This window comes from Chrysochloris asiatica, unplaced genomic scaffold (genome assembly GCF_000296735.1).
Source record: "Chrysochloris asiatica unplaced genomic scaffold, ChrAsi1.0 scaffold00445, whole genome shotgun sequence".
In the NCBI taxonomy this organism is placed as follows: domain Eukaryota; kingdom Metazoa; phylum Chordata; class Mammalia; order Afrosoricida; family Chrysochloridae; genus Chrysochloris; species Chrysochloris asiatica.
Window position 1 is genome coordinate 624,166 of NW_006408963.1, and position 9,106 is coordinate 633,271.

Genomic DNA, 9,106 nt, shown 5'->3' on the forward strand with positions numbered 1-9,106 from the left:
TTGATAAAAGAATGCTCTTTATTAGTCCAATGGTGAGGATTTTTTTCTTTACAATGAGATGTAATCCATATCGAAGGCTGTGCTCTTTGATCTTCATCGGTAAATGCTTTAAGTCCTCTTCACTTTCAGCAAGCAAGGTTGTATCATCTACATATCGCAGGTTATTAATGAGTCTTCCTCCGATCCTGATGCCACGATTTTATTCATATAACCCTGCTTCTCGGATTATTTGTTCAGCTTACAGTTTGAATAAGTTTGGTGAAACACTACAACTCTGTCACACACCTTTTCTAATTTTAGCCAGGTCCCAGGACGGTCAGCCCTTGGCCGGGGGAACGCGCTCCTGGGAAGGGCTGTCAGGGTCGCAGGAGCAAGGCAGGCAGGACAGGTACCTGCTTCGGGAGGGTTCCTAGTAGGACAGCGCCGCGATCCCCGCCCTAGGAGAAGCGGGACCGGCACCAACTTCGCCTAGCCGTTCACCGACGGCGGAGGCGGCCGAGCCATCTCCACACTCGGCTCTTTTGCCACCCCTCGCGAAGCCCGCAGCCAATCAGGCTCCAAGTCGCTCCGGGAGCGGCGCCCACCCGCGCCAGCCCCGGTGAAGCGCCAGGCCTGACCGTGACCGTTGTAGCTCTCTATTTGGGCCTCGCCCCTTTCTCACCTCCCATGGACGGCAGAGGATGCCCTGTCTGAACACTGCCTTCGCAGCGCCAGTGGCAGCTGTCGCCACCTTCAGCGCCATGACAGAAAGTGACAGCGGCCCGATGTCTATTGCGTGAAGCTACTGCTCTCGCGAGAGTCCTGCGTGGGCAGGAAGTCCCTGGACAGCCGCAGGCCCGGCAGCACGCACGCGCGACCCCGCCTGTTCCCACGCCCACTTCCGGCGCTGGAGGCGCTGCCGCCGCCATCTTGGGGGTGGCTTACTGGGCCCCAGCCGGGGGCGGAGGACACGTCAGTGCTGCCGGCTACGTCACGTGGGTTGAGCCAGCCCCCGGGCGCTTGATTGGGTCCCGGAGCCGCTGATGCGTCGCGCTCCGTAGTCCACCCTCGTGCTCTGGGAGTCCGCTTTCTCTTCCCCTCGGCCGAGAAGAGGCGATGGCGGCGGTGGCAGCTCTCGGAGCTCTGGCTTTCCTCTTGCTGTCCGGCCACACCTGCTGCTCAGGTAGCGGCGTAGCCGATGCCTGTGCGGGCGCCCCCGCCCTGGCAGGTTGTGCGTGGGGGGCGCAGTGGGGGGCGCGGGCTTGCCTTGCCGCTGGCGGCACCCCTCTCCCCCCGTTGGTCCAACAGCCACATGTGTCACCTGTCCCTCATGTAGAAAATAGTCGCACAGCCTCCATGCGCGTCCCGTACCTTATTCCCCGCTGTCGACCCAGAATGGGAGGCCGGCTTCCCTGCCGGGGCAACCTTAGAGAAGTGGGGTGCAGCCGAGGGCCACGGGCCAAGCTAAGGGAAGCGGCAGCAGCCGCCGGGCGGGCAGGAGGGGAATCCGCGAGACCACTGGGAAGGAGGAGGTGCAGGGCTGCTTCCCGGCCGGAGCCCACTCACCTCTGGCCAGAGTACTGAAGTGACCGCTGTGTTGACGGGAGGCGAGCGTACCTTGCCTGTTCTGACCCACCCACCCCTCCTGGTTCTGCACACCTGTCAGGCCCCCACAACTGCACAGGAAAGGGGCCCAGCCTCTGAGCTCCACAGTGGCAGCTCCTGCTCTGCTAGGATGCCTCTTCTGCACAGCACGGGGCTCACAACTTAGCCACTGGGGGAGCTTCGCACCGTGTATCGCAGGGGGCACCGTGCCCCACGTGCACATGGCGAAGGCAGCTCAGTGTAAGGGGACAAGTAGTGCTTCATCCAGAGCCATCTGGGCTGGATCTCAACTTTGCCAACCGCAGCAGGTTGCCATCATCTCCAGTGCACCTGGTACTGTCAGCTGCGGGCAGACTGTCGTCTGTCTGTCCAGGCACTGGCCGTCACACACTTGTTTGTAGTTAACAACTGGATTGAGATCCCGCCTGGACAAAGACTCCCTAGGCAGAGTCAGAGGTCCCATGTGTCCTCAGCTGCCACGGTCCTGGAGACCAGGCCAGTCCCTTCTGCCCCTGGCGCCAGCAGGCCCAGCAAACCTTGCTCAGAGACCTGCCTTCTGTGCCCCCGGCCCACAGCAGAGGCCTGCACGGAGCCCCGGATCACGCCTTCCTACTACACCACTTCCGATGCCGTCATCGCCACGGAGACTGTCTTCATTGTGGAGATCTCCCTGACCTGCAAGAACAGGGTCCAGGTGAAGCTGCCGTGTGCCATGTGCCCCCACTGGGTCCTTGACAGGGGTGGCTTCATCTGAACAGGACACGAAGGGTGCTGTGTCTCGCCTGTCTTGTGGGATTGGGCTATGCTGGGGATAATGGGCTGGGTGCCTTGTTCTCTGTGTGGGAAGCAGCAGTCTGGGCCCGGCCTCAGGCCCCTTTCTCCCCTGTCTGGCTACTGGTGGCCAAAATGGGGGTTGCCAGTGGGTGTCATGGAGGTTTGAAGAAGGCAGTTGGCCGTTTGGGGGCATGAGCCCCTTGGCTCTCCTGTCCGTGGGGGTTGTGGCCTTGTTGCCCCCTCATCAGAACACATTGCAGCTCCTACTGTGCCCGTAGACTATGGGTGCTGAACAGCCTCCTTTCCCTCTCACACAGAACATGGCTCTTTATGCCGACGTCAGTGGAAAACAGTTTCCTGTCACCCGGGGCCAGGACGTTGGGCGTTATCAGGTAAAGGGCAGGACTTGAAGCCTAGGGGGTGGCCCAGCCGATTGCAGTTGGGTGTTGCTGTGTCTACTCCGACTGCCTCCACAAACTCCCCTCCAGGTGTCCTGGAGCCTGGACCACCAGAGCGCCCACGCAGGTACCTATGAAGTCCGATTCTTCGATGAGGAGTCCTATAGCCTCCTGAGGAAGGTGCGCTCCCCTGGGGACTCAGGGCCGGCCGCCAGGGCAGGTGGGCGGGCGGCCTCACTGACTGCACTGTCCCAGCATTCCCTGAGCCACCTCCTCTCCTAGGCTCAGAGAAATAATGAGGATACCTCCTTCATCTCGCCCCTGTTCACGGTCAGCGTGGACCACCGGGTGAGTGGGCTAAGGGACAGGGCAATGGGGAACCTGCTGGAGGGGGTTGGCCTGTGTGGCCTGGTACCCACCTGCCTCCCAGGTCACTGTCAGCTTTCTTCTCTTGCAGGGCACCTGGAATGGGCCCTGGGTCTCCACCGAGGTGTTGGCTGCCGTCCTTGGCTTGGTGATCTACTACCTGGCCTTCAGCGCAAAGACCCACATCCAGGCCTGAGGCCCCATGGCAAAGTGCAGTGGCTCCGGGCCGTTGGTCTTTAATAAATCCCCCTGGGCCTTCCCGAGTAGGCCGGAGGCTGCACGTTTGTGTCACCGCGCCTCACCACTTACGAGAGCTGGGAGCCACAGCCTGTGCACCCGAAGGCTGAGGGGCTAGGACTTGGCTCTCCATGCACCATAGGGGTTACTCCATCCTTGGCCCCATGGGCAGTACCGTTTTCGAGTTTCCTGTGTTGCTAGTGCTGTGGGGCATGGATGGTGGCAGTTTTCCCTGATGGAGGGGCCTCTCCCTTGCCCAGGTGTGTGGGAGAGCAGCTTCAAGTGGCTAGCAGGGAAGGACCCTCTGTTTGGGGGCTGGGAAGCAGGCAGGAGGGCTTCTGGGAAGAACATTGGCCCCACCCTAGTCTAGGGGAGCCTTCTCCAGCTCCTTGGGGAGCAGCCTGGTTTTCCAAAGGGCCCTGTGCTTGGGGTCCTTTGTGTAAACCCTACCATGTGAAATGCTTTCCTTGTTCTTGTCACCACAAGGGTCCGCAGAGTGACCGCCCTTTCTTAACAATAGGTCTGACAGCCACTTAGCCACACAGCTGTCCTGGGAACTGGAGCGAGTCTCGGACCCACTTCAGTGACGTTGCCCCCTGTGCACTCCAGACTGCCCCAAGCGTTTACACTCGGGGGTCGGCTTTGCCTGGAGCCTGTAGAAAACCGGCGAGGAGAAGGGCCCCCCCTCATAATCACTCGCGCGTTTCCTTGGTCTTCATGTGTGGCTACAGGGACCCCCGATGTCCCCAGTGGGTGGCACTCAAGAACTGAGGTTTTGACTCAGTTCTGGAGACTGGGGGGGTCCAAGTCGAGCCCTGGGGAGGGTGACTCCTTGTCAGGATCAAATTTAGACCCCACCCCCACTCCAGTATGAGCGCATTCACAGAATAAAAGAGAGTAGTGGTTACGAATCGGGCTGCGAACTGCAAGGTCGGCAGTTCAAAACTACCAGCTGTTCCGCGGGAGAAAGATGAGGCTTTCTGCTCCTGTAAAAGATGTAGATGTACAGCCTCGGAAACCCTGTACGAGGTCGCTATGAGTCGGAAGTGACTCCACGGCACATAACAACAACAACAAATTTTCCCCAAGCTGGGTCCCATTCACTGATACAGGGCTAGGACCAGAACAGAGGTGTCTGGAGACACAGTGAAGCCCCCAACAGCCTTGTCCCTTTTTCCTCACTGAATACCCAGGGCTTCAGGTCACCCTGAGCTCAAAGTATTTCAAGGCTTGGCACACACTGGGAGCCTATGAAGCTGTGTCAACTCGCTGGCTCTCTGGGGACAGTGACAGGACGAGGGAAAAGGCCACACCAACTATGCCCAGTGGGCTGAGTGACCCATAGAGCAGGCCAGACCCAGTGCTGAACAGGGGTGGGTGCTGCTGGGGTATGTGAGCACTGACAACTCTGAGGAGGTGGGCAGTTGTGCCCTGCCTTCTGGTGACTGTGGGTGCAGGACATGAGTAAGGGTCAGGCCAGTGAGTGGCCAAGGTGGGCAGGGTAGTGGCAGCCGTCTGCTTCCGGGTTGCTCTTTTCGGTCTGGCTCCGCCTTCCCCACCAGGGGGCAGTGGGACCAGGACCAGTTTTCCAAGGCCTAGGGCTGTGCTAACCAAAAGCTGCCAGCCCTTCTGGCGCCACCCTCCTGCTAGCTTGCAGAGCCAGCGCCAGCCTGCTCTGCCAGCACTGGCGGCTCCCACCACACCTTTTCAACCAGTAAGGGCCTGCTTCCAGCCTGCCTGGGCCTGCCTTCTGTCAGCACCAGAGGGAGCCATCAGCAGTGCCAGGGCATAGTTTGCTTCTGTTATTCCCAGATCGGTCCCGTCCAAGGTACAGTGGCTGCTCTTAGTGCCAGGGGGGAGGGGGAGGCTCTGCGGAAGGGGGGCAGAAAGCCTGGTTTTCAGCCTCAGCACCTTTCCCTGCCAGTCTTGTCTACCTTCCCTGAAGGGCCACCAGTGTTCCTGGGCCTGTATAGGACACATATCCCCTCTTGCAAGTGCAAGAGTAGGCCTTTCCCCATAGCTTCTCATGTCCACTGTGGCCCAGACTCCAGAACTTCCAATTTCAAGAAAAACTGTGACTACATCTTCCCCCATTTCAGCTCTGGTGGGTTGGTTCACAAGCTGTCTGCCTCTAGGGGGCACTATCCACAAGACCGCCCAGCCCCATCCAGGCACTGTGGAGGACAGGGGTTCCCCAAGTGAGAAAGGCACATGCTGGCACCAATGGCAGCTGCTTTGGTCTTCCAGAAACTTCCATCCTCTTGCACTCCCACCCCCACCCCAGACCTTGTCCTGGGGGCACCTTAAGGTGGACCCCACCTTGTCTACCCTGCTCCTAGAGTGAGAGCCAACAGAAGCAGTGGCAACGGTGGTCTGGTTTCGGGGACCAGTCCTTGACCTAGAATCTGTTACCCTAAGAGCCTCAGTACCTCCCTGCCCCCGTCTCCCACCTCTGAACCACCTCAGACACCCTCCACATGCCACAGGCTGGTACTGCGACAGTCCTCTGCCATGGCAGCATTGCCTGTGGCCACGGCCACCAAGAGAAGCAGCGTCCCTCTCAGTTTCCCCCTGGATTTCGAAGGACCTTGCTGTTCTCACCCCACAGACAGCCCCCTGAGAATGACCACAGGAGGCAAAGATCCCACCAAGTAAAAAGGCAGCTTGCTTTATTTTCCATCTGCAGCTGACAAGCAGGGCTGGGGCAGCCTATCTGCCTCCAATCCGGAGCTCCAAGCTGGAAGGGCCCCAGGGTCTTGCATGCCAGCTCCCACTACCTACGTGTGTCCCCAGGCTCGGCCGCTCCCTCACTAACGTGCTGAGGGTCCTGTCAGCCCACCCCTTCTCCAGGCCACCCAGCCTGAAGTCTTCCCTCGGCCGCTCAGGGCCAGGAACTCCTAGAGCCCGCTCCCTGCCTGGGCCTCTCCTGGGGCCCTGCAGGATCCGGTCTTCTGTGGTCTTCGGTCTCAGACAGCACCAGCAGAGGGCTCCCCTGTCTCCACTCCGCCCAGGGCAGGCCACCAGAGAAGCTGCTGCCCAGCCTCCCAACTATTCCCACCCTCCCCTACCCCCCTGCCCTCCCCCTTCCTTCCCTCCCCTCCCAACCTCCTTCCCAGCCTCCCTCGGGGGGTCACCCTTGGTGAGGCAGCCCCCAGAGCTGGTCCACAAAACAGAAAAACAACTACCGGCAAACACAGACAGGGCGAAAAAACCACACACATCAGGGGCATTTCCGTCTACATGGTACCAAGGCTCCTAGGGGAAGGATGGCTGCGCTCGGCTGCTCAGCGCATTTGTGCTTGACGGTTCTCTTCGCCTTCCTTTCTCGCTACACATCAGTGTCACCAAGTGCCCACATTGTGAAAGCGCTGCATGCGTGTGCACATGTGCCCTCGCACACTTGTGGCCTTGTGTCTTGCACACAGTGCACACAAGAGCAGCTGAAGGGGATCATGGCAAGTCTGCCCCGACGCCAGTGACAAAGCGGTGGTTTGACTTGCGGCGAAGGAAGGAGGCAATGGAGAAGTCCCCCGTTCCCATGGGGTGTCTCCATGAACAGAGCCCCGACAGGCATGCGCATGAGTGTGGCGAGCACGCACACACAAACACACACTAGCTGGGGGCGGGCAAGGCCCTGGCCCCAGCAGGGCCACCTGGGCTCCCTGCAGGCTCAGACGGTGGTGACAGACAGCAGCGGGTTATAGACCCTCTTGCCATCGGCAGAGCGGGTACCGTGGGCCAGCATCTCCTGGATGGTGATCCAGTTGTCCAAGATCTTCTTGTTCCGCTTCTTCATGGTCTTGCGGTGGCTCAGGGCAATGATGTTGAGTTCGGCCTTACTCTCGCTGCTCTGCTGTTCACGCAGACACTCCAGACGGCTCTGCATCATGAACTCTCGCCGCTTTCGCTGTTCACGGGCTCGGATCAGGTGCTGCTTACGCTCTTCCTTGCTCCAGTAGCGGCCCATCTTCATCTCACTCACTGCATCGTCATCGGTTGTCATGCCGCTGCGTTCTTCCCGGATCTTCAGTGCCCGGGCCTTCAGGAGTCGGTCACGCACGGGCCGCTTGGCCACGTACCGGGTCCCGTCACTGCGGACCTTCACCTTCCACTCCATGCGGGGGGCTTCAGCACCCGGGGCAGCACCAGTCACCCGGGGGCCACCTGCCAAGCTCAAGGGGCCGTGGGCTAACTCCTCCAGGCCCCTCGCTGAGGCCAGCGACCCACAGCTTTGGAAGTACTCACTTTCCTGGCCCTGGGCACGATGGCGCCGGGACAGGTATGGGCTGCCCTCTGGGCCCACCCGCTCTAAGGTCACTCCCGTCTTGGGGCTACGGCGGACACGCTCCTCTGAATGCTGCCTACGGCCCGTCTCGGCCTCCCGGGTCAGGGAGCGGAACTTGGCAGGGCTCCCCTGTGTGGGGGATGCCTTGGGTGTGGCGGTGCCGGACGCGCTGGCTGCGGTCCGGTTCAGGTTGGAGTTGGCAGCAGTGGTGGTGGTGGTGGCGGCCCGTCTCAAGGGGCTCTCGGGCAGCGGCTCTGTGAGCAGAGGGGTGCTACGGCAGCTCTCCCCAGTGTTGTAGGCGCTAGTGCTGTCCTTGTCAGATTTCTCCGGCAGCTCAGAGATATCAGATAGCTCGTGCTTCGGGTGCTCGCTGGCCCCTAGGGCGTAGAGACCTTCCTCCTCGAGCAACCAGGCCTTCATGCAGCGCTCCCGCAGCTGCTGCATCTTCTGTGCCCGCAGGATGTTTCGGCACTTGAACTCCAGGTGGCGCAGCTCCTCCTCCAGCATGGCCATCTCGTGGCCCAGGCTCTCATTGCGGTTGACATCGAGCGCGCTAGTGCCCCCTGGGCCACGCGGGAAGAGCAGGCCCAGTGGGTTAGGGTTGCCGTTCTCCAAGTGGCCCCTGATCTCCAGGAGCTCCCGGTAGCGCTCACACTCCTCTCCAGTGAGGCCCGGGACATCGCCGGCACCCAGTCCGGCGCCCTCAGCCAGCACAGAGTCCGTGCTCAGGTGGAAGTCCCGACTCTGCAGAGCATCCCCCTGGAGGCCAAACTTGCGCAGGCTGCCAGGGGTGTTGGTGGTGCTGGGGGGCTCGTCACACAGGAGGTCGTGCTCAGAGCTCTCCTCATTGCGTGTGCTCTCGTCAGTCCGGCCCACCCCACTATCCAGCTCCTGGCTGTTGCTCAGGCCTGGGTCCCCGGTGGGAGCCCCCTGCTCCTCTTCATTCCCCACCTGGGGCAAAAAAGACAGTCCCCATTTGCCACCTCCTCAGCTGGCCCAGGGTCATGCCGGGCTAAAGCCCCCAGTTCCTTCCTCCTTCCCTCTGTCTGACTCACCGGTTGGGCAGGGGGGGATTTCAACTTCCGAGCCCGGGGATCCCCTTCATTCTCAGAGCCAAAGTCATCCAAGAAGTCATCTCGGTCGCTGTCCTTCCAGCGTCTTGTCAGCTGCAGCGACAGCAAGGTACTGCTGTCCCCACCACAGCTAGCACCCCCCCAGTTGCTCCCCGAGTGTGGAGAGTCCCAGCCCATACACCACCAGAAGCTGTCAGCCCTAGACAAGTGGCTGGACCCATCCCCAGCAGGCCTGCACACCTCGCTCTCGGGGCGGGCCAGCAGCAGGGCAATGTTGGTGTTCTCCTCCTGACTCAGGATGGCCACCGCCTCCTCCCGGTTCTGGACGTCCACACCATTAATCTGCGGCAGGTCCGGGGACAGTCAGTAAGGACACCAGCAACCCCCCA

At 60.8% G+C, this 9,106-nt stretch overlaps 3 protein-coding genes across 3 annotated transcripts in view; 1 reads left to right on the forward strand and 2 right to left on the reverse strand.

Moving 5' to 3' along the window:
- The window catches only part of LOC102836561 (isocitrate dehydrogenase [NAD] subunit gamma 1, mitochondrial-like), a 6,982-nt gene extending 6,240 nt beyond the window's left edge, over positions 1 to 742 (reverse strand). Inside the window, exon 1 of the mRNA XM_006877187.1 lies at positions 662 to 742. Coding sequence (XP_006877249.1) covers positions 662 to 742 — 81 coding nt within the window. The remainder of the gene's footprint in view (positions 1 to 661) is intronic.
- Positions 743 to 1,053: 311 nt separating this feature from the next.
- On the forward strand, positions 1,054 to 3,330 carry SSR4 (signal sequence receptor, delta). Its single transcript, XM_006877188.1, has 6 exons — positions 1,054 to 1,162; positions 2,160 to 2,278; positions 2,676 to 2,750; positions 2,847 to 2,936; positions 3,039 to 3,104; positions 3,214 to 3,330. Exons 1-6 carry the CDS (start codon positions 1,096 to 1,098, stop codon positions 3,316 to 3,318), a joined length of 522 nt encoding a protein of 173 aa, XP_006877250.1. The 5' UTR covers positions 1,054 to 1,095; the 3' UTR covers positions 3,319 to 3,330.
- A 3,699-nt stretch (positions 3,331 to 7,029) lies between these two features.
- Positions 7,030 to 9,106, reverse strand: part of PDZD4 (PDZ domain containing 4) — a 55,776-nt gene continuing 53,699 nt past the window's right edge. The window contains exons 6-8 of the mRNA XM_006877189.1: positions 8,958 to 9,059; positions 8,700 to 8,810; positions 7,030 to 8,595 (exon numbers count right to left, since the gene is read on the reverse strand). Coding sequence (XP_006877251.1) covers positions 7,030 to 8,595; positions 8,700 to 8,810; positions 8,958 to 9,059 — 1,779 coding nt within the window. The remainder of the gene's footprint in view (positions 8,596 to 8,699; positions 8,811 to 8,957; positions 9,060 to 9,106) is intronic.

Bases quoted from the DNA above. Each gene is read 5' to 3' on its own strand.
- SSR4 (XM_006877188.1), top strand. From the start codon at position 1,096: ATGGCGGCGGTGGCAGCTCTCGGAGCTCTGGCTTTCCTCTTGCTGTCC. The intron at 2,279-2,675 runs GTGAAGCTGCCG...CCTCTCACACAG, and splicing joins CCTGCAAGAACAGGGTCCAG to AACATGGCTCTTTATGCCGA. The intron at 2,751-2,846 runs GTAAAGGGCAGG...ACTCCCCTCCAG, and splicing joins AGGACGTTGGGCGTTATCAG to GTGTCCTGGAGCCTGGACCA.